This window comes from Mya arenaria, chromosome 7 (assembly GCF_026914265.1).
Source record: "Mya arenaria isolate MELC-2E11 chromosome 7, ASM2691426v1".
NCBI lineage: Eukaryota > Metazoa > Mollusca > Bivalvia > Myida > Myidae > Mya > Mya arenaria.
The window spans coordinates 1247435-1271911 of record NC_069128.1 but is presented as its reverse complement, the minus strand read 5'-3'; the positions used below and the strand labels follow the sequence as shown (position 1 = coordinate 1271911).

The window sequence follows — 24477 nt, the reverse complement described above, 5'->3', positions numbered from 1 at the left end:
TTATTCTACAATTCTTAGATGTGGGAAGACGATGTTTGATAAAATCGAAATTTATATACACCTTATTTATATAGAGATTTGGCAAAAAAGAGAAGTACTTAATTATCAAACATATAATTGGCTTTGAGCGTGATGACTGATTGCAGATTTTGAACATTTTGAACCCGAAAATGACAATTTAAAAAAATATCAGTATTTTGCAATGCATTAATTGGGCTCATAAAATAGTTATAAAAAGTATCCAAGATGAGTACATACTTTAATTATGCTAAGCACAATTTAATTATGTGCCTAAGGCGTATGTTTATTTTTCTTTAAATGGGCTTGTTAAAGTTATATATGCTCAGACATCGAAATATGTGCTGGGAAAATGTAAACAAAATCCTTGTTTCAGTTATAAAATAACATCGAAGGTTCAAATTCGAGCTAAGCTGGAAATTACCATTTAAAACGTTCAAAAAATGTTTTGTTTTGCCTATTTTAGGCTAAAATGGTACAAAACAGTTTTAAATTGAGTTACAATAAGTGGAATACCTCAGTTTCAACAATCTTTCAAAATAGTGTTTCCAACATGACATACTTTGGTTCAGGAAAGTCAATAATTCATGAGTGCTTAGTGCGAAAACTTAGAACCAAACAAATCCCTACCAAAACTTTAAGAAATGAACGCGTACTGCAATAAAAGAGTCTGTGTTCCAATATATTAAAATTAAATTAAACGACACACAATTTATTTGAATTTGCCACCATCTACTTGAAGAAGAAATATCTTTGAATAGAAATATCTCAACATTTTACGGTCAATGAAATCTACACTTATACATATGTCAAGCTGTCGTTTAAATAGGCATATGTCTGCTTACACTTTAATACACCGCGATCAGTATAGGAAACATAAAAAAGAATTTTCTAGTCTTGATTGCCCAAGGTAGATATTAAGTGAACTAAGATAATTTGGTCATAAATAACCCAAAAGAATACTGTGTTCTTTCAGAATATTTCAGATTAAACCAATGTTACTTCATTATGATTTTCCTCGAAGACGTAAACACTTGCCTTAAGTGCATATGATTTAAAGATGCAATGCGCTTGCACTAAAATACTGCTATACGAGGGAACAAAAGGATTACCCTAAACAGTGCTTTAGTAAAACGCTTTGTTCAATATATGATCACTAGAGTGTATAGTGTTCTTAAGAATTAGATTAAGGTATTAGGTTTGGTGCCATTTATTTATGTATGTAAAATACAGATTGATTCCAACCAGCAAACATATTCGAGTATACTAATTAACATAAAGGCTAGACACCACTTTGAAAAGCAGACGACGCCATGACCTCGGTTGTCCAGGTGCTAAAAAAGCGTTTAGTTTTCTGACTTTGTAAATTGTATGTCTGAGGTTATTTGCGATGCAAAATAGCATAGAAGTACCCAATTGACCCTCATTGGACACTCAACTTTACAAACACACACAACATAATTTCAACTGACAGTTAAACCAAATAATTGCTGCGTGTATTATTCATTATGATTTAAGGTCCAGTGCAATATCAATACACAGAGACATTCAAATCAAAAATTCCAATTTGAATTAACTCCGATTAAAGTCAGATTTGATTAAACATTGGGAAAAACAATGCAAGTTGATGATCTGGTAATATGGTGTCTGGGGAAGTGACTGTCGCCTTGTTATTATTCACTGCTGGCAAATTGAATCAAACATTTATGCATATAACGAGATTATACAATTATGTATTACTCTTTCAAGGGAGCGACAGTAAGTGGAGGAATATTTTTGATTAAATTCTAATACATGAACACTGCTCGCTCCATATACTATATATCGCCAAGAAGAGACTTACAATGAAGGTACGACAATGTTAGAGTATAATATCATCATCTTATATATTAATCGACATGGGCACGTTGGCTTCGCATCGAAACAGTGTCCACGAATTACTTGGCTCTGATAAATTATATTGAAGCGAGCACATAATTTAATTTATTTGAATTTCCTCAATATAATGTATACGTTTCAATGCATCTGATTGATTGACTGTTGCCTATTAAATCATTACAAACCATTATTTCTCGACTCATTGTCACCTACATTTACGTTTGAGGTATTATAATACCTTCTTCCGATGTACTGCTATATTATCGCATATTATATTGCGTCTATAACCGGCACAAAACAGCTATAAGAGATAAATCAAGTGTTATGGAAATATAAATTTAACTCTATCAATGTCTCTTTTAATTACTTTAGTGTTGGAACATTTGGCACATTAAGAATGTTCGCAATTCCCCTATGAGTGAGTATAGATAAATAAGACGCCATATGTAAACTTAACAAAAGCTTAAGCTATCTGTATCAAAACAAATCGTTCAAATTGAAAAGTTGTTTTCTTTTCTTTTGTCTGTTGTCAGGCGTTATTCCGGACACGTTTGAATGATAGTAAAATACGTTTGTAGTGAGAAATGTTTTTATACCAGCTTGCCCGAAGAAGAAAATATTCGGTTTGTTAAGTTTTGTTAGTTGCTTGCAGCTCGCAAATGTTGCCGTCGGGTCAAAATTGTGATCACCAAAAGTATGATATTTTGATAAGGATATTATTTTAAATGAAATAGGAACTGACCTCATGATTTGATGTAGGAAACGTTTTTACATGGTAAATGTATACTAGAATATTTTGTGTGAAGATGTGTTTCCTTCTACCAATCAATGTATTTGCAAGAGCCCGTCAAACCTACTGAAGCGGATGAAACCGGTTTGGTTGTTGAGTTTGGATGAGACTCGGAAAAACAACACCTTTAAACCAGTTAAAAAATTAAAATGTCTCAATTTTTAAGGCATATACCCTATAATTAGGACCGCTTTTCCCTAGGTATTTTAAAATATAAAGCGTTGAAGAAGTTCCATTAAAATATAAACAATGTTCAATGATCCATTTAGAACTGAGAAGACTTATGCTTGTGAACGACCAATTCGTATCGAGATATAATGTGTGTGTCATACCGAGAATTAAGATTTGCGATTATTGATTTTCACCATCGATCGTGGAGCTGTCCCTCCGAAAATATTTTGTTACGTATACTCGGTAAAATGAAATCAATTGAATGCATATAAAACTCTGGAATTAATGTGTAAGCACTATCGTTACAATCTGTTGCTTACAGTTACACGGATAATTCTATTTTATTTTTATTGAATAAGTTAAAAGCTTCTTAATAATGTACATTCTAGATCGTATCTAAATTGATTTAGAAAACAAAAAAAAATATCTTCCAAACATCTTTTGACTGAAAACATATCGTGTTATGATTCATATATATTTGGTGTGAAATATTTATAATTTCTACAAAGTATATTGAATGCATAGTTAATGTTACCACATTAACTTTTAAATACAATTTACCTGATAGTTATTGATAATAACAACTACTTTATATTAAGGCAGGCATAGCTTATTCGTGTAAAACATGAACTTGTTATCCTTTATCAATATTTTTTTAAATTGTGTAACCATAACATGCAGTTTTTTTATCGTTTTGAAATCAAGTTTAGCGTTGGTACTACAGTGTGAAGAAAACGAAGTAAAAAGCAACACGGTGAAGTATTCCTTGACAGGATTATCAATTATTTAAAAGGCTTCAGTGCAAAATTGGCACACTAAAGGAAGCATGCACGATTTAAACGGTGTTTATATTTCCCAACGGAAGCATTCAGCCCGACGTCTCATCGTTGAGTAGACTGGTAAATCACCAGAAATGTACTCACATTTCGTATATATATATATATATAAGAAAGCCTATACATCTAATTGAAGCACAACAGAAACAAGCTCAATAGAAAGAAAATTAAACATTAACCCCGTTTAAAGTCACAGGGTAGACGCCAAAGACATAGAAGACAAAAACAGAAACATTAAAAGCAAGAAACATTGCACAAAAGCACAAACCTGGTCTTCTGGTAGATTTTTCGGGTAGAACAAAATTAAACGGACCAACTTGATAATGAAAGATTTTGATTTTTAATTTACACATGAATAGGCCAAATAAAACGTTCTGACCCTACCCTTCTGAATTTATTGTAGCATAGCTCAGAATAAATAAAAGCTATAAACTTCGTAAAGAACAGATCCATTATTACTCTGTTTTAAAACACTGTAATGTTAACACTTTAACCCGGCATGTTTTCCCACGGGTTTGAAATGCTACCAGGGTGAGTAATTGAATTGCTGGAATCTCAATCTAAATTCAAAGAAATCTAGAACAGATTACAAGAATCACTCTGCAACTTTTGTAAAATAGCCATTTATTGATAGCAATCTCCGGATGCAAAACTGTGCATTGTTCCAACAGGACGGAATGATTTCGCGCTGTTCGGAAATCCAGCACGATCGAAACATATCTATTTATGAGAATGCTTATTAAAAGCTTGTTAAAGAATTAAATAATTTCCACAGTACTTTCATCCTCTTTATGTTTCATCGTTTGATAACAATGAATTTCGGAAAAAATCAAAGACTTTGTGTTTTAAGAGATTTAGATCGATTGCACTGTAATTTGCTCCCTTGATTTTGTCTTCTTACTCGGAAATATTTCTCATTACGAAATATATTTAGAAGTTAACCGGAAATTCGATAAGCTTATTTGGAACTGCAATTTTGCAGAATTCTGTATCTTAAATTATTTGGTTTATAATTGATGCGAGTTTTGATTTGTTTCATATAACATCTTATAGAATCAGAAATGCCGTATGTATAAATTGTTATCACTTTGAACATATCTTCAACATCCTCTACGCCAGTAAACATGTTTAATCACAGAAATAAATGAATGACACATCTAAGGTCTTACGTGTTAAACGTATTTGATATTTGATGGGCATTAAACTACAACAAAAGGTTTTTAACTGTTTGAGCCAAATTTCATCTACCGTACATCTGCCACACCTGACAAATCTGTGTATATCTGATTCAACTTCATTAAAAATGCATTGACATAGAAATTTGTTTAACTATACGTTTCATGTTACGTACATTTTAATGCAGTTTCATATTAAGCTGTTCATATTTTTATCGTACAATATACGGCGGCCTTTGTTTTAATAATAGCGAGTTAGGGACATTGAACATAATAATTGATTGTTGATAATAGCCCGACATGTAGCTTTCTTTGTTCATTTAGATGTTTTTAAACGTGTCTTACACACAGGTGAATGTAAACGTCTGAGCCAATGCCAAATTTCTAGACCAGGTTTAAGTCCCTCATGACAGGATTATATTAAGCTCACTTTACTTATCAGAATAATTTGTGTGATTTTCTTACGTTCATTATGTTTCCAGCACCATTTGATAATTGTATACTGCCGCATTCAAGAATGATAAATATCAAGCGGCAACTCGAGTTATATTTTACATTTTTGGAAACACCAAAGCTTATGTATGTCATCATTCCTACGTCAACATCGGCAAATGTAATACAACTCTACTTTGAGTCTGTATGCATTGCAATGTTAGAGAATTTTGAAACAAAACCAAAAAACGTGATGTTGGTGATTAATTTAGCTATTTACGAGTACTGTCTCATAACTTTGATTGACTGCCATACAAACCGGTTAACGTATTGAATGATGACAATATGCGAGTGAATAATGTTCTCGAAAAGTTATTGATAGTCGTAATAATTTATCATTTGGAAAAAAAGCCATAGTCGGATAAATATGTTATTATTCTACATTGACAATGCTCCACTCATTTGAAATAATAACACTCTTAGTTAAATTCATTTAGAAATATCAATGGATGCCATCAATTCAATACAGAGTCAATATGCGGACGCGACCACCCGCTTAAAACAAAATGCTCTTCGATTGAACAATTCCAACAAACGGATTCGCTTTGAAGACCAAACGTTTTGTCAATAATAGGTGCTTTCCATATCGGAAATAGCAGAAACACAGGCGGGATGATAGTCATTGACTTACACTGTATCTTGCCGCTGCACTGGAATAAAAGCAAACGAGGAAAAAAGTGTTCTACGCTAGTGTCGTAGATTGCTAAATAATAAGCATACGGTTAAATATGTTCATAACCGAGCTGCCATAAGAAATGAGACTGTGGAATTATCTTTGAATATAACATGTATTAAGCAGTAAACGGTCAATGGGCATTTGTTTAAATATCTGAAAAGATAAATACTGTCAGATAACATATATTGAATTCACACACGATTATTCTAAACTTTATACTTTTTGTGGAAAGTCTGTATTCTTGAGCATATACTTAAAGTGTTTTTATCTCAGTCAACGTTTATGTAGACTTTATCTAATTGACCATTGCAAAAGAACAAACTTGTATGGGGATTACTAAAGGAGCAAAATGAACGCGTCAACTTCCGTTTCCATAAAACAATCGCCAAAGGGTCGAGGTAAGAAGGGACAGTACCCGCCTGATTTGGAGGTATGTCTTTAATACAAATATTTAAGTTATTGTTATCAGTTTCAGTCTACTGGCAATATCAGCAAATACGCGCATTTCTGTAAACAAAAACATCACACTATCTACACAACTGGACAAAATAATGAACAATTATTAAGATTAATATGTATGTATACGATGTAGGGACACACATTAATTGCTAACGTTTGTGCGGGGTTGTTTCACTTCGAGTTGCTTGCGTATAGTCCATATAGCATGAGGTCCGAAGTAACTATTTTACTTTATACCTTAAACGTGTTTTGTTTGTTCTAAATACAAAAAAACAATTCTACACAGTTATCAGGTTTGTATTTTAGTCCAATGATCATACCTGGCAAATTTGAACGGTTGGAAATTTGTTAGCATTGATAAATGATTTTGCATTTGCTTGCTTGAAAACAAATGGAATGTTCAGTTCGTTTCGTTTTGTCAGTTTGGAAATCAAGGTCGAATGGTTCCGTCGGGTCAAAATGAAGATCATCGAAAACATGATGATTCAACAGAATATTGTTTAATGTGAGTGCAAAACCTAACCCCTATTCCAACAATCCAAAATAAAGTAATAACGTACATGGTTGAACTTATATTTCCAATTAAACATATGCCCTTTAGTATTTGCCATAATTTCATTTTTTAATAATAGGATTTTTTTTTGAAAATAAATTAATTTATGAAAGGTATAAGTGGTATATTTCAGATACATTTCTATGTTGTAGGCTTTTATCAGCTCATATTTGGCAACCGAAAGGAAACACTGAAAATCTCCTCCGCACAAACCGCTAGCTTGATATTAACAAACGTTCACAAAATGTTGCTAAGGTTACCCTGTATCAAATTATTTCACTTCATGTTGATTTAAACAAATAAAATGGGCACCAGGAGATGTGGCTACATTTTACTTAATGTCTGTATGGAACACTTTAAAAATCTTCTTATCACTGTTTTTAATTTTTTGGATTTTTGAAATGTGTTCGGTATCTTTTTTTTCTGAAATTTGATTTAGAAATATGTTGTTGTTGTTATTTGTATTTAAAGTCAAGTTTTCCAATGGGATTAAAAACACTTAGAAACTGACATGTATTGGATTGATTTTGTTTAATGATTTAAATATTGAGTCGGAAGTCATTCATGAAATCAAAAAGTATTTATAATGACTGTACGGAACATGATACTTTATTACGTATTAAACTTTCTAAAGCACTGACAACCTGAAATACGATGGTTTATTAAGACAACTACTATTTGTTAATTGTTCTATTCTTTATTTCTTTGGTATCAGGATACTCCAAATTTTGAAAACTTGTTAAACATTTGACAAACACTGTTAATCGCAAAGTAAGATGAAATTTAATTGAACCTTGTTTTCAGTCAATCATCATCTTTAAGCATCGTTTCGTGCGTTATCGATCTTGTCCCAATTTCTCGAAACTTCTTAAGCTTAACAGGCTTAAGTAGGTAGCTTATTTCAATAAGGAAAAGTACATTCTTATATTGGAATTTGATTAATGAAAAGTGGTTTATTGTGATTATCATAATGATAATTTCCATCTAAAGCATAAATTATTTTAAAGAAGTAAATAAAACGCAAATTATTACAAGACAAAAATAGTGAGCTTAGCTTAATCCTGTTATAAGGGACTTAAGAAGTTTCGAGAAATTGGGGCCTGGTAAATTTTTTGCGTCAAACGAATAGTCTTTGTAAATCAAACGCAAATATTGGTGCACGTTGGTCGAACATCTTTAAAAGCTATTTTCCAGGTATCAATGTCAGCTATCTAAATGAGCCCATCACTTCTGTACACATAGCTAGTTAAAGAATATTCCTTGAAATAGAGTTGCAGATATAGCACTAAAGTATATATTTGCTGTGCAAAATTATATCGATATCCTCTACCATGTCATTGCTATAGAGTTAGGAAACAGGCTCATTGTTTTTTTTCATATGTGTTTATTATAAACAGTTGATTTTAACACTGTCTTATCTTCTTGTCTTCAAGAAAGACCTTGTATGCACATGTGTATGTCTAAGGTGTGCAACATTTAATACATTTTATCTTTAGTTTTATAATGGCATACGCATATTATGACCATCTTATTTTAACAAATACATAAAGAAATAAAACCATTAACGTCTTAATGCTTTCTAACAAAAACATTTCTCAGCTAGTTGTTTGCGTCATGTTATAAATTAATCTTCTTGTAAAGAACAAAACGGGCTTTGCGACGGAGCAAAGTTTGCAAAACATTCATTTATTGATAACAATTTAAGACACATTAAGCTGCGAATGTGCCATACTTAAAGATCCAAAGCAATGCTTTAGCTATATGACTTTCCTATGTAAAACTTCGTCCGACCGTCTGACCCTTGTATAGATATTGTAGTTGGTAAAAATGCACACACCTCGTTGCTAGTGTTTAATGGTTTGCAGCATTGTTTCTCTTGTTCTATATATTTTATAATGGAACTTGCAGTAGATGCGTTGGGCTCGACATCGATATATGTGTCCTCCTGTAGTATTTTTTACATTTGCGTATGTTTTATGATAAAAGAGGCATCTATATTTGCAACAAATATGCGGAATTCCTAGCTCTCTAGAAAACTGTCTACGCCGTCTAAATGTTTTGATAGAATGTCACCAAATGTTAATCTACACAGTGATTTTATACATGTTATATTCCAATGTTCGTTAATCAGTGTCCAGTCGGGAATTCGAAGGGATAAAGAATGAACGTCGAGTAATACGTATATCCTTATTTTTCATAATTCAATTAAGGTTATATCCGACAGAGTCCTCATTTCAGTCATCAAAAGCCGTTTTGATTTCAGCAACTGTATTGACACACTTCACAGCAGACAGCAAAACAGTCAAGCATTCAAATATATTCATGTTAAAATAAATATTCACTCAGCATTGTAATTATAGTTAAAATTACAATATAAAACGGGTACGTTTATGTTAAGATCTTTAAATGTTCTCGTCGATAATGTAAACCAAATAAACGATTTCAGTAAAGCTGTTGAGACACTTTTCCTCTCGGGAAAATTTTAGCAATTTAATCAAACAGTTTCAATCTTTCGATCTCCAACTGTACTTGGTTTCTGCCAAATAGTTTCAAACATTTAGAAGTCGAAAAGCTAAATTTCCCATTACTAATAACAAGAATAATCACATTATTATAACATTTCTTTTTTAGCCCGTTTGCGGGTTCCAGGAGTTATTTTTGAATTATCAGGAACACATGATGACGGCATCAATAATAACAACTGTTAAAACAAAAATGTGTAGTGAAAGATATATCAGACGTAACATTGCATTGAATTATCAATATAATATTTATCTGGAATTGGGAATGTCTTTAGGTTGTTGAAATTTTAAAGATGCGGTAGAATCAGTTGTACACTTGTTTAGATGCGGAAAATTATTGTTTAAAGAGAAGTAATAATTGATCAAGTATACAGTTAGCTTTGAGTTATGTGATTGTAACGTGCGTTTCCATAGGTAGATTAATACTATTGATTAAGATATGTCAAATTGATTTTATGTTTAGTGTTATCTGGCTGGCATAGGTTTTAAACTTATAAACCCAATAAATTTGATGACATTGAAAAAAAAGAAACTAATAATGGATATAATAAAACATTTAAACAGTATCAAAGATTAGCATTTACTGTACACATGCTCAGCATAAATGACGTATGAACCTACGGCGTATAGTTTTGTTTAAAGGGACTTGTTGAGTTTTATAAGCTCAGATATCGAACGATATTGTGGTGAATACAAACTATATAATTGTTTCAATTATAAATCATCATCTAATGTTCAAATTAGAGCCATTTTTGAAATAGCCATTTTAAAATGATACAGCCCTTGTTATTTAGGATATAATGTGGAACGTTGTTTAAATGAGTATATGTCGGTTGTTGTTTATTATTGGTAAAATAGGTATATTAAATAGGTTTCAACAAAGTAGCCTTTCCAACATGATAATCTGAGAACGAGTTCGTTTAACTTTGATATAGACGATTTGCTGTTCCCTCCTGTGTCTTATATTCGTCTGAATTAAATTGAATTAAGTATACATTGCTTTTTTGCCTCGAAGGTAAGTTTGAATTTGGAACCTTACTCAAAACATAAAATAAATTTGGTATGACATTACGCCTCAGTAACACTCATCAGTTCATATTATACCCGTTGTCTTATTGACAACTAAACAAGGATCACTACTTAATATTGTAATTTGGTTTATGAAAGTCAATAATTCGTGAGTGTTCAGTGCGAAAATGTAAAACCAAATAAATCCCACCAACGTTATAAAAATTGGACATATACGGCAAAAAAGAGTCTATGGTCCAATATTTTTAAATTGAATTGAACCACACTGATGTTTATTTGAGTGTGCCACCATTTCCTTAGTTCGCTAGTTGGATGATTATTTGTATCTGAACCTATTATTCTCCTTCATCTTGAAGTGATGTTGAGAATGAAATATGTATTTGCCCTGCACCAAATGCATGTTAAATGATTTATAGATTTGTGTGAGAAAGCGATTATACAGTTCTTACAAAACTTTATCAATTCTTTTCTTATCTTTTCGAAATTTTTATATTAACCGATTTATAATTTGAAATAATGTGTGTCAGAAAATAATTAAACTAATTTATACAAAAACCACACATACACAACTAAACAAAATAGGTAATAACTTCAGTTAAACTGTATATAGTTTTATAAATCTAAAAATGATGATAAAAAACTTGCATCCATTAAAATGACATAATGATTAAATTTGTGGTAAAGGTCAATTAAAATGCGTATTTAAATATCGACGTTTCGGAAATGGAAATATCATTGAATTGATATATCTCAACATTAAATATACGGTCAATAAAGTCTACTATAATACATATGTCAGGCTATCGTTTGGAATTGGCAATTGCCTGCTAACGCTTCAATACACTGCGATTAGTTTGAAGTATAGGAAAGATAAAATATAAAGTTCTAGTCTCGATTGCCCAAGGGACACATTAAGTAAGAAAATAAGAAAATGCAGTCATAAATAACTCAAAATGGTACTGCGGTGTCTCAGAATGTATCAGATTATGATGCTAGTCGATGACATACACACTTGCTTTGAGTGCATATATATATATATATCAATGATGCAATTTGATTTCATAATACGGCTATATGAGGGAAAGAAAAGTTTACCAAAAAATAACTTTAGTAAAATGCTCAATGTTTGATCACTAGAGTGTAGAATGTAGAATTTAGATAAAGGAATACGGTTAATGTCATTTTGTTATTTTAATGAAACTACAGAGTAATTCCAAGCAGCCAAAACATATGAATGTATGAATTAAGATAAAGTCGTTTTTTGTATTAAAATAAACAACAGAGAGATCGTTGCGGAGCGCGGCGGAGCACACTCTTACGCTTGAGTTATGTCCAAGTTTAAAGTTTGAGGACGACGACGAAGAAAAATTCACCAAGGCTATACACCACCTTTAAAACCATACAATCAAACTTCGGCCATTTTCCTTAGTAAACAACCTCGGATTTATACCGGGACATCCGTGGAAGAATTTCGTAAAATTATAAATAATGGTATTGAGTAGTTGTAGTATTTTAACGTGTATTTAGTATTACTTAGTTTACATTAATTGCCAATAAAGTGTTTTAATGCATAAATAATTCGTATTCTCTAAAGTTAAGTCATTAAATTGAGGCGTATTTAAATATAGAGATAATAATATGTTGGTTGTTTTCGATAAAAAAATGCATTAAAACAATAATGGGCACTCACTGAACAATCGACATTTACATAACACACACTAATAATATATTGAAGAGACAGTTAAACCAAAAACACTTTCCTTCATTTTGATTTAAGGTCCCTTGGGATTGCAATACACAGAAAGACTTGAATCTGAAATTCCAATTTGTATAAACTCGGACGGACGTAAGATTTTGATAAACATTGAGAAGAAGAATGCATGTGGGTGAATTGCTATTACGATGAATAGTGAAGTGTCTGTCTTCTTGTTATCATTTACTTCTGTAAATTGAATCAAACCCCTATGTGTATAACAATGGAGCGCATCGAGCGAAGGAATATATTCGATTAACTTGCAATATTTGAACTAAAACCGACTCAGGTTCGACAATAATTATATATCATTGCCCAATATAATAATATACTCAGTCACGTAGGCTAAACAATGAACCAGAGTTAACGAACACTTGACTCTGATTAGATATTTTAATCGATCTACTTTAAAGAATATATTTGTTATAAATGCATCCCGATGAAGGACTGCTGCTCATAAAGTTTTTTTAAACCAATATCATTCGGCAGACGCATGGTCATGTATACTGAAGTTTGAGGTACAATATTACCTTCTTGCGATGTAACGCTATATAATCGCATGCTATGTTTTGTCTAAGAAAATACCCCCAAAAAAGCTATAAGAGATAAGTCAAGTTTCACGGAAATAAACAGAAACCTCTTACAATGTCTCTGATAATTACATAAGTGTTGGAACATTTGGCACAATAAGAATATTAGCAATTTCCATATGAGTAAAAAGAAATAAATAACGTGGTTATATATAAACTTAACAACAGCTCTTGTTATCTGAAACAAAACAAATCATTCAAATTAAAAGGTGTTTTCATTTCCTTTGTCTGTTTATCAAGCGTCGTTCCGGACACGTTCGAACGCTTAGAAAAATATGTTTTTGTGTTTACAAAACCTGTGTTATGGGCGCGCCCTGTTCTTAAAATATGCATTAAATCGAGTCTATGGCACGCACTTAAGGGCCCCTGAAACCACATTAAGTTCAACCCGGTTTACTTCTAGAGAAATCTCCCGTTTGGTGTCAAATTATTATCGATTGCTTCGGCACCATCTTTTCCCTGGAATAATTCCTTAAAAATGGGTAAGACAATAACAGTATTAACAAAACACATTTTTTATTGTGTCGGCTCATAAAACTGTTTGTCTCGTTGCTGGTTTTGATAACAAAAAAGGTGTCTGGTAGACATCTTTATCCGCAAGAATATCTAAATCAGTCCCTTCTTGTTCCGGTTTTATGGCTTTTGCACGTTTTTGCTTCATTTTAAATTTCCGTAAAGTGCATCTGTCAGCAATGTTGAGCAACATTGATGCCTACCAAGTCACCTTCGTGTTGACAGAGCAATAAGCGTAAATGTCAGTTATAAGTTGATATCTATTAGATAACTACGATGTATATTTTACACTAAAATATCACATTATTTTTACCAAATAGATAACAAAAGTAGACCTTAAAACAACATTAATGTTCGTGATTGATTTTTTTTTTCATATTACCGAAACTTATTCATAAAATCAAAACGAGACCAAACTAGTACGTTATATATACGGCAGATAATATTTTATACGTTCAAAACTCATTTGAGAATTGCGCATCTGAAATAATACGTTAACTCAAGCAAGCTTTCATTTGTTTTTTACTTTATCAGTATGTTTTTGGTGTCATGTTACTTCTGACGTGAAAGCTTTTAAGACACGCAATATTTAAGAAAAACTGCCATACACTTTCTGCCGAAGTATGTATATATCTTCATTCATCTACACCAAAACCATTTTGATTTGTTATCGTGGAAATTCCATTGTTTTCAGTCTACTCGTCTACTCGCTACTTCGTTTGGAAGTAATCGATTTAATTGTAACAATGTATTTATGCTTCTGACCTTCCTTGTTATTTTCGACTAAAACATGGTTGAAAATAAAAAAAGATCATTTACCAAAGGTGTTCTAACTAATGTCACCAAAATATGATAATTTTATAAGCATATTATTTCCTAGGACATAGAAACAAACCTCATGTTTTGATTATAGGGGAGGCTTTGACATGGTTCATTTATAGTAGAAACATTTGTGTGAAGATCACTTTTTTCCCTTAACCAATTATTGTATATGCAAAGAACCCTTTAAACCTACTGAACCGGTTCAAAACTAGACTAGCTCCGTCCGTTAACACGTTGCTTCAATGTAGATATTTATAGGTATCAAAATTATTCTTGTTGTAACAAAGTTGCGGTTTGCTGTGTAAAAAAGGATAGTCCATGACAATGACTGTTGCACACTTTGTGAGGCCACAATTGAAGTTTTATCTTTATGACTGAATTTGTGTCGACTCATTAATAAAGTGATAGCTTTATAAATCAACTATGAAGATGCGATGGGTGAAGTCCAAGAGACTGTTTTAATGTCTTATAGCGAAATGAATACTTATCTTAAATATAGAACTTCAAAACTGTATGCGCATGTGTATTATACTGTGTGGAACATGTATTAGTAAAACATTATTCATCTTTAGGTATTTGCAGATGGAATGCTTCTAATCTGACATTGTGTCTAGTCCGCAGATGACCATTCTCCCTGTATAACGAATTCTATGAGGATTATTACTCAACGTCTACATACTTTTTGACAAGAACTAGACTCGGCTAATTTGTCTGATTGATAGTGTATATTTATGCTCTAATACAGCACTAAACGGCTTTGCGAATGAGAGCCAAACTACTAATTGAAAATAATTGGTCTGTCACACTTAAGGAACAAGAATATTCATTTGATGTGTTCCTTACGAAGAGATGAATACGGCCAATCATCTTAGCATTGGGTAGATAGTTAAGTATATTTTGGAATTCGGGCGAGAGCTTGATGACGTGTGTGTCTCGTTAAGTATCTAGCAAGCCTTATATTGTGCCTCTTACAATGGTAATTGTTATATTTATGCTCTCTCCGCTTGGCTTGTTTCCATTGTAGTGTGTATTGTGTTTGCGATCAGGTCGACTTAGTTCCATGTGTGCATACTAAGATGGAGCACCCTTACTTGGTAACACAATTCGTATCCGTCTACATATGAACAATTGATAAAACGGGCATCAACATTTACCAGATATATGCAGAATTTAAATTTTTAAGACAAGTTTCTGAGCAATTTGAAAACTTCAAAATAGTAGGTCATCAAACATTTGATAGTTTGCACAGTATTTTCACACGCTTCGTAGTACACTATTTGTTAAGCAATTGCCCCTGAGAGAATTAAGAAGGATAAAGATCGATCCTCGTGTAATGCGTTATGATTGACGTTTATCATTTAAGCACATATATTAGCTTGGGTATATGTTCATTCTAGGCAATGACGAGACGTCATCGAAAGCCGAAGCATATTAGGCATTTGTTAAACAAATCTGCGAAGGGAACTGACAGTTTTTGAACAAACAGCCGTTGAAATATTATATAGTTTTAACATGTTATGTTAGTAAAGTTATCAAACTGACAGTGTGTCGCAGTGATTTAAACGAATCAAATAAAAAAATCGCGCAAGTTCTTTAAAACGTCAAGATCCCAAGTGTAATGTTATTCAATTTTAACAACTTATAAATCCTCAATTTGTAGGTGGATGATATATTTAAAGAAACGTTGTGTTAGAATATAAATATTATACTCATATTTTAATTGATAACCTCTTGAGTTGCTGTATGCTGATGAATGCGCTACAGCATATATTGTTCAATTGTTTAGTTAAGACAAACATTGTTTAATTAAATTAAAATGGTTACAAACTTATAACTTATTTTTTACAAGAGGTAATTTGGTAGAAAATCAAAATTATTTCTTATGAAACATCCCGTTGGCTTTGAGCTTTGATACTGTATTTGTGTTCTAAGGAATATAGATGATCAAGATTGCAATTAGGACATGCCATTGTTTTTTATAGCGTCAAGTTGTTCAAAACAAATAACTAATTTTAACAATCAAGCTATATCGTTTTAGCATTCAAACTGCATCAATAGAATAAAACAATACTGTTGAATCAGAATATTATAATTAACATTGAAAAAAGTGTCTTATAAACATACAGTTGTACATTATTGTCACAAAAGGGAATCTTTCAAATCTTATCGGGTCATATACTGCATCAGACAAAAATGCTTGTTTCAATGGTAAAACATCATCAAATAAGAGCTATATACTAAACAATAATATTAACATGGATAACAATGCTTCATTTCACCAAAAAGCATAATTAATGCTAAACTGAATAAATATCATATGCTTCGATTTCAAAACTCTTGTTTAAATGAGTTTTTTTAGCTGACGTTTGGTATATGTTTATGAAATAACTCAATTGCTAAACTAAATTTTAAAAAAAACAATGCAAACATAAACTATACAGAGTTTCCTTTACGGTTTGTATTGCCAAATAAAGTTTCCAGTACGTGCAGCAGTTTTCACTTATGTTTGAAATTAAAGGTAATATTTAATTTTACTCAAAATTTGTTTTTGCTTTCGAATGTAACCTTTAAAATTGAAACGCCACAGTATCGGCTTCATCTGTTTCTTATTTTACCCTTGGTCGTTATGACAACGTAGCATAAGCAATGTTGACTGCGTAAAGGTCTTAGTTAATACTTTGTGGGCTCTCACTGAAAAACGTTCAGCAAAGTGAATCGCCTACAAGGCATTCAAAGTGTTTGCAAGTTGGAAAATAAATCATATTTAAACCCTTTATATTTCATTACCTTGGAGTGATGTTGCGAAAGAATGAATTATTTCCATGTAATAAATAAATGCATAATGTTTATTTTTTTAATGTGTGATATAATGAAAACATAGTTTGTGCAAACTTTTCATCGACACTTTTCTTATGAGTTTTGAATTTATTAAATAATGTTTGACAGTATACAATTTAAATCTAGTTTTAGTATCCCGATTATTAAAGCCCCGGGATACGTTTCTCTAACAGCGGTTCCTTTTTTTTAAACCAACTGTTTTATAATGAGTTCAAACTGATATCTTAAAACACAAAACCAAATTATGGCAATTGCTACACATTTAAGTCTCAACATGTTACAACTCTAAACATATATTGAACTAAATATTGTTTTTGTTAAAATTATGTATTCACTAATTTATAGTACACATGTCGAGTCAACGTTTCGTCAAAGAAGTAAACTTGAATTTATATATACCAGCATTTATGTTACGGCCAAAATATTATGCCATTATACATCTGGCAAGCTATCGTTGGAAATTGGAAATTTTCTGTTAGAGTAACGCTTCAATTTACCGTGATCATTTCGTAGAATAGGATACATCAAGGACTAATTCCTGGTTTTTATTTCCCAAGGGAAACATAAAGTTGAGTATTATAGCAGAATGGGGACATGGAATGTCGGTCTCAGAATATTACAGATTGAATTATGTTGCTTTTTTAGGATGTTAGTCGTATACATGTATATTTACTTGAGTTTATGACTGTTATGTAATGATGATATGCGTTTCATCCAGCCAAAATAATATGTAAAACAGTGTAAGATATTATGTAAAATACAATATTCCATTTGTGATAAAGAGAGTGATCATATTACCTTTTCGTTTCAGTTGTTAAGGTTAGTGTTTTTGTTTATATAAGAGTTATGTGCCTTGAAATGCATAAGCTTATTGTCGCTCGCAACATGTGTAGCAAGTTTTGTTTGAATATCTTGAATGATTTTGAGGTATGACCTATAAGACGGCAGCGACACATTCACAACACCAATCCAATACATGAATAAAACAGACGAAACAAAAATCAATTTGAAGAATAACAAAGTACATGGTACACAAACTTCAATTAAGGTTGATATTTGGGGTAACGCCTAAATAAAACGGTCTGCGTGCCCTTGGAGATGAACGTAGTCGTGATTAATATGCCAAAAATAGCATTTTAAATGCTGAATTATCGTCATGATAATGCCATCAATTGTTACACTAAATGATATATTCAATACAATGAGTGGTTGTCATCGACTTAAAATGATTTATATTGAACTTAACTGGTAAAACGGATGATGAATTTGATTTGATAAAAGTTGTTTTGCACTGAATGCTTAGATAACATAATTGTTAGAATACAGCCTACAATGTTATTAAAGAAACGGCTGATTGGCCTGTATTAAGAAATACGCTTAATCCATGGAGGTTTTCAAAGCTCAATCCTCTCAAAATAGTTTAAGCCTTACTACTCACTGTTAACAGTCTTGTAGAATAAGTTTTCTGAGTGGCATCAAAATAAAACGTTAACGTTAGCGTTATGAAAAGTCTTTTGTTGAAAATAAAACTCTCGTTTCGTAATATACATGCGCGATTCATGTTATTGTTAATAGTTGCTCCTTATTAACAGGTGAAATGATAGTAACCGATAATTTTTGTAGATTCACACACATGTTCATCGATTGTCATGCATTTTTTTCCCCAAAAGTGATGCTCAGTCGTTTCGTTTACTGCAGTCAATTCAAGCATAAAATTGAAGAAAGAAATGAAATTAGATGCCAACAAATACTGCTTCAATGTATAAATTGTTGTTCAAAATATTCCCTTAAACTTACTGTCATTGTTGTCGTCCTTTTAAAAAATTACTGAAAAAAAGAATGGCCACTGGACTGTAGTTTTCATTCGATTATTTAAACGAACATGCTGAGTTATTGAAAAACTTTAAGAAATAAATTGTTTATGTGCCAAGACGTGTAAATATCAGTAGGTTTGTGCTACGACATCGGTAAAGCTTGAAACCTTATTGAAGAAATGCATTCAAAAACATCCGTCTTTGAGTGTTAAAGTGTCATCGAATGTTTTGGCAATATCTGTTCCCTTGGATGATTTCTACATAAGACCATAAATATTGTTGATGGTTTTGTCTGCTTAAAACAAAGTTGGTTTCGTCTCTGATTTTGAAACCAAATAAATTCTTCTGCATTTCTTTTTGTTTTGTTCTTCTGTCGGTATGCAAAATTTTGCTTCGTTTCACAATTCTGTGGAGTATTTTTGTCTACAATGGAAATCATCAATCAATAATACACAGTCACCTCCGTGTCGACGGTACGACTAGCTCAATTATCAAATATATTTTAATTTAGATAGTGTCAATATATTTAATTTTTTTTAATTCTAAAAAGGCATGTTCAGTTAACAAAATAAATAACAAAAGTAGACCTTAAAAGCTTAAAATCTAAACGACACCAAAGCAGTGAGTATATTGATATGATGTATTTCGAAAAGGCACGGTTTGCAAAGAAGCCACTTTTTGATATATTGACAATTAAGATATATTTATTTAGTTGCAAATGTTACTACTCAGAGAAATAGAATATTTATGACGTTTTACTTCTAATGGAAAGGATTCGGCCTACTGTGTGTTTCTTTAAGTACATGCTATGCCTTAACACTGTGCCTCTATACATAGTATCCGTTACATTTGTTGCTGTCCTGTTACAATATAGAATTAATATAGGTTTTGCGGTGGCATACCTTGCTTTATATCGGTATTATGTGTGCATGCGTCCTTCTGTCTGCCTGTATGAGAGTCAATGCGCGTATACGTCTTGATTTGCATTTTGCGGATGTTACTCCTTTTGTAATAGCTTCGTGCCAATATCATTCTTCGTCTACATAAGCATATCTGATGAAAGGGGAATCATTATTTGATGTAAATATGTGAAATTTTATCTTTTCAGAACAGCCTCTGCGCCATCTAAAATACTGATATTTATGCTAACCAAAAGATGTATAATTTACACAGTATGTAAATCCGCTTCGTAGTTAGATTGTTGTCAAGCCATAACGCCTGAGGGATTTTGAAGGATGGAGATCGATCGTCGTGTAAGGCGTTATCGTTGTTGTATATAATAAAATTATAGGTTAACTGGACAATATTCCTCATTTCAGACAACAACGAGATGTCATCGAAGGTCGAATTCGTTCTCAACAATTGTATTGAAAAACGACCAAAGCACTAAGCGCGTGTTATAATCATATAAAACAATACAAAGCGTTTACGTTGTTTTAAAATTCAACCACTTGTAGGTTGATTAATTAAACATCTTGTTTGTTTGATCAATTTGCCCACGTGTCGCGTTTGTCAGGTCGATGTTGTTAAATTTATAATCGGGTTAATTGAAGCTGTTTCGACACTTTTCTCGTGGAAATTTTAGGAGTTTAATAAAACAGTTTAAAACCCTTTTTTAGTTTTTAATCAGTTACACTCATCAAGTTTTAAACATTCAATCGTCATAAAGTCAAATTAAACATTATTTATCACTAGACTAAAGACACTTTAGGTTTTCCATTTTTAGCAATGCTTTTTGATCGCTAAAAGTGATGTCATTTTTTTAACAACAGATAAATTATTTGTAAGTGGTTTCGATCTCTGAGAAGGTTTTGTTATACTTTTTATAGAGATGTATGCGTGTCCAGTTTTGACATTCCAAATTGCTTATTGAACACCAAAACAGTTCTAACAATTAAAATACAGAATTTAAACATTTGGTACTTTATTAATGAACTTTAAACAATACTAAAGCGAAATCAGAAAATAAGACTAAACTTTAAACATGCTTAGCATTATTGACTTGAGAATGGAGTTGTGTAGCGCTGTCTTTAAAGAAACTTGTTAAAACTTGTTAAAGGTAAATAAGCTAAGATATCGGATAAAAGTTATTTTATGTGCAATGTGAACCTAATGTTTGTTTCACGGATTCCAAACCACCAAAAGTTCAAATTACAGCAACATAATATGTTCATAACACTAAGTAAAAACTCAATTTCAACAATATTTAAATATATCGTAGTCGACATAGAATGTGACCTCCATTAAAAGTATCGCCCAATGCTTTTCAAGTGCCTGCTGCTATTTTTGTATAGTTTGAATATAGGGTACTGGGAGGTTAACCTTTTAACTTGGGTCCGGACGCTGAAAATAGAAATAAAATTTTCGCTTCAGTACCATCAGATATAAATTGTAACTGATGTCATAGTGACAACGAAACATTAGCAATGAATTATATTCAGTTAATGGATGTCAACACTTCGATTGAGTTCAAAACAGTTTAGCCAAGGTAATAACAACAACGCTTTAAACATGTTTGCCAGTGCCAAAGATGCTATTTGAACGTTTAATGTGATTGTGCGAATTAATTATTCATTTGGTAAGCAGAAAATGCAAGTCTAAATGGTTTTATATCATGGAGTGTGATATAACGATAGTTCAGTTCATGCAAAACGTTCAGCGAATCTTTTGCTATGGTTTGAATTAATGTAAGTAACCGTTGTATGATTTCGAAGAATGTTTGACAGTTAACAATTAGAACTTAACTCTTAAAATGAAATGGACTTAAAAACCTTTTACCAATCATGTGCTATTGTAAACTCACTTAATGATAATACATAAACCATCAAAAGTTCAAATTAGAGCTATATTGTTACAAATCATTCAAAAATGTTGAGGTAAGTGCGCCATCTTGCACAAAAACATTAATAACACTGTGTAATTGTTTTTTATTATTTTAGGCTTAGATTAGCAAAAACATCTATAAACATTTCCCAGTTGCTGTTTCGTCTATGTTCATAAATTAAGTAAAAAAACTCAAATTCAAAAATGTTTATATATATCGTTGTCAACATAGAATATGAGTTCGTTAACAAAAAAATAACCGACTGGTTTTTAGCTCCACTGGCCGAAGGCCATGGAGCTTATGTCGTAACAGATTGTCAGTCGTGAGTGCGTGCGTGCGTGCGTGCGTGCGTGCGTGCGTAAACTTTTACTTTAAACGACATCTCCTCTGAAACTGATAAGCGGATTTTGACAAAACTTCACAGGAATGTTCCTTTGGTGGTCCTTTACCAAAATTGCTCAAATGGTTCCGGTCCATTGCACAATATGGCCGCCAGAGCTCAAAATAGCAAAATCTTTAAACGACATCTCCTCTGAAACAGTTCGGCAGATTTTGATGAAAATTGACAGTAATGTTCCTTGGGTGGTCCTTTATTAAAATTGCTCAAATGGTTCTGGTCCATTGCACAATATGGCCGCCACAGCTAAAAATGGCAAAATCTTTAAACGACATCTCCTCTGAAACGGATAGGCAGATTTTGATGAAACTTGACAGAATTGTTCCTTGGGTGGTCCTTAACCAAAATTGCTCAAATGGTTCCGGTCCGCTGCACAACATGGCTGCCAGGGCAAAAAAATAGAAAAACCTTTAAAGAACATCTTCTCAGAAACCGATGATCAGCTTTTGATGAAACTTAACAGAAATGTTCCTTGGATGGTCCTTTATCAAATTTGCTTCAATGGTTTCGGTCCACTGCACAAGATTGCCCCCAGAGGTAAAAATAGAAAAACCTTTAAACGACTTCTCCTCAGAAACCGATGATCGTATTGCAATGAAACTTGACAGAATTGTTACTTGGGTAGTCCTTAACCAAAATAGCCCAAACAGTTCTGGTCTGCTGCACAACATGGGCACCAGAGCTAAGAATAGAAAAAAAACGTTAAACTACATCTTCTCAGAAACCGATTATCAGATTTTGATGAAACTTGACATAAATGTTCATCGGGATGCCCTTTAACCAAAATTGCCCAAATGGTTCCGGTCCGCTGCACAACATGGCTGCGAGAGTTAAAAATAGAAAAACCTTTAAGGACTTCTCGTCCGCAGTCTTCACGAAAAACATTTTAACCTACTAGCCAGTTGGACTAGCATAATGGCATATTTTACTAGTCCGAATGACAATCTAGTAGTCCGACTATTTTGCCACATTATAAAACTGTATGCTTGAGGTAAATACCTATTTCAATTGAGCAGCTTGCAGTTTGAGTAAACATTTCTTTATTATGATGCTCATGCAGTGATAGGGAGTGACATCCTTCTGTTGGGAATAGTGCTCCTTGTTGTTCAGAACATATGGGTACTATGTAAAAACAGAAGGCATCTTGCTTGAATAGACTGTAATAATATCAACATGGTTAGAAAAGAAATGCCATGCTTTAATAGCTTTGATTACATTTTACTACTGAATTACCTCCCTTTAATAGAAAAAAAAATAATGTCTTAATTTTTCACGTATAGCATCTTTAAATAATTTTTAAACAATAATAATTTATGAGTAAACATATAAGCATAAAGTTCTCACAAAAAGATCAATTTAAAAACCTTACATTTATACATAGGAAAGTATATATAGACTGAACATTAATTTTCGTTTAAGTGACATTCTGAAAGTTTATGAAACAGCTATTTTTAGTAACTTAAATGGCCGAAAAGTGTAAGTGAAACACCAAGTCGATTCTATCTCGTCAGTTCTTGTTCAGGTTAGATATTTGCTTCATAATCTATTCAGATTAAATGTTAACCGATGATCAGATTTTGATGAAACTTGACAGAAATGTTCCTTGGGTGGTCATTAACCAAAATTTGTTAAATGGTTCCAGTCCACTGCACACCATGGCTGCCAGAGCTAAAAAATAAAAAATAAACTTTATACGACTTGTCGTCGAAACCGATGACCTTTTTTCGATAAAACTTGACAGAAATGTTTGTTTGGTGCTCCTTTACTCAAATTGCCCAAATCATTTCGGTCCACTGCACAACATGACAGCCAGAGCTATTAAAGTAAAAAAAATTTTTAAATAACTTCTCCTCAAAAATTGATGATTGTATTTCTATGAAACTTGACGAAAATGTTCGTTAGGTGGTCTTTGCTTGAACCTTTTGGCCAGTGGAGCACAGGCACTGATGTGCCTCTTGTTCAAGTTGCTGCTGCTCTTTTCTTTTATAGTTTGAATCAAGACTAGGGGGTTAACTCGACAATTGTTTGTGTTTCGGCCCGGTAGGTATTTGTTTAACATGGAATCCACGCTTAACATAGAAATAACTTGATGCGACCATGTGCTTCAGTTCTAAATTGTAATTGATGTCGTAATGACAACTTAAAATTAACAGTAACATTAGCAATTATTTATATTTAGTTAATGGATGGCAATACTTCGTTCAAAATAGTTTAGTTAAAGAAAGCCACAACCACGCTTTAAACATGTTCGCCAGTGGGGAAAAATGCTATTTTGTCTTCAACAAGCTTTATGTGATTGTACGAATTAATTATTAATATGCCATGCA

At 32.4% G+C, this 24477-nt stretch overlaps 1 protein-coding gene across 4 annotated transcripts in view; it reads left to right on the top strand.

The window, feature by feature from the left end:
- LOC128240378 (dipeptidyl peptidase 4-like) overlaps window positions 1-24477 on the top strand; it is a 372769-nt gene that overhangs the window by 134276 nt on the left and 214016 nt on the right. Inside the window, exon 1 of one of the 4 annotated variants that reach the window (XM_052957010.1) lies at window positions 6329-6466. The exons of the other annotated variants lie outside the window; for them this stretch is intronic. Within the exon in view, the coding sequence (XP_052812970.1) occupies window positions 6386-6466 (81 nt within the window). The 5' untranslated portion in view covers window positions 6329-6385. Of the gene's footprint in view, window positions 1-6328; window positions 6467-24477 lie in introns of those variants that run through there. 4 annotated transcript variants of the gene reach the window in all.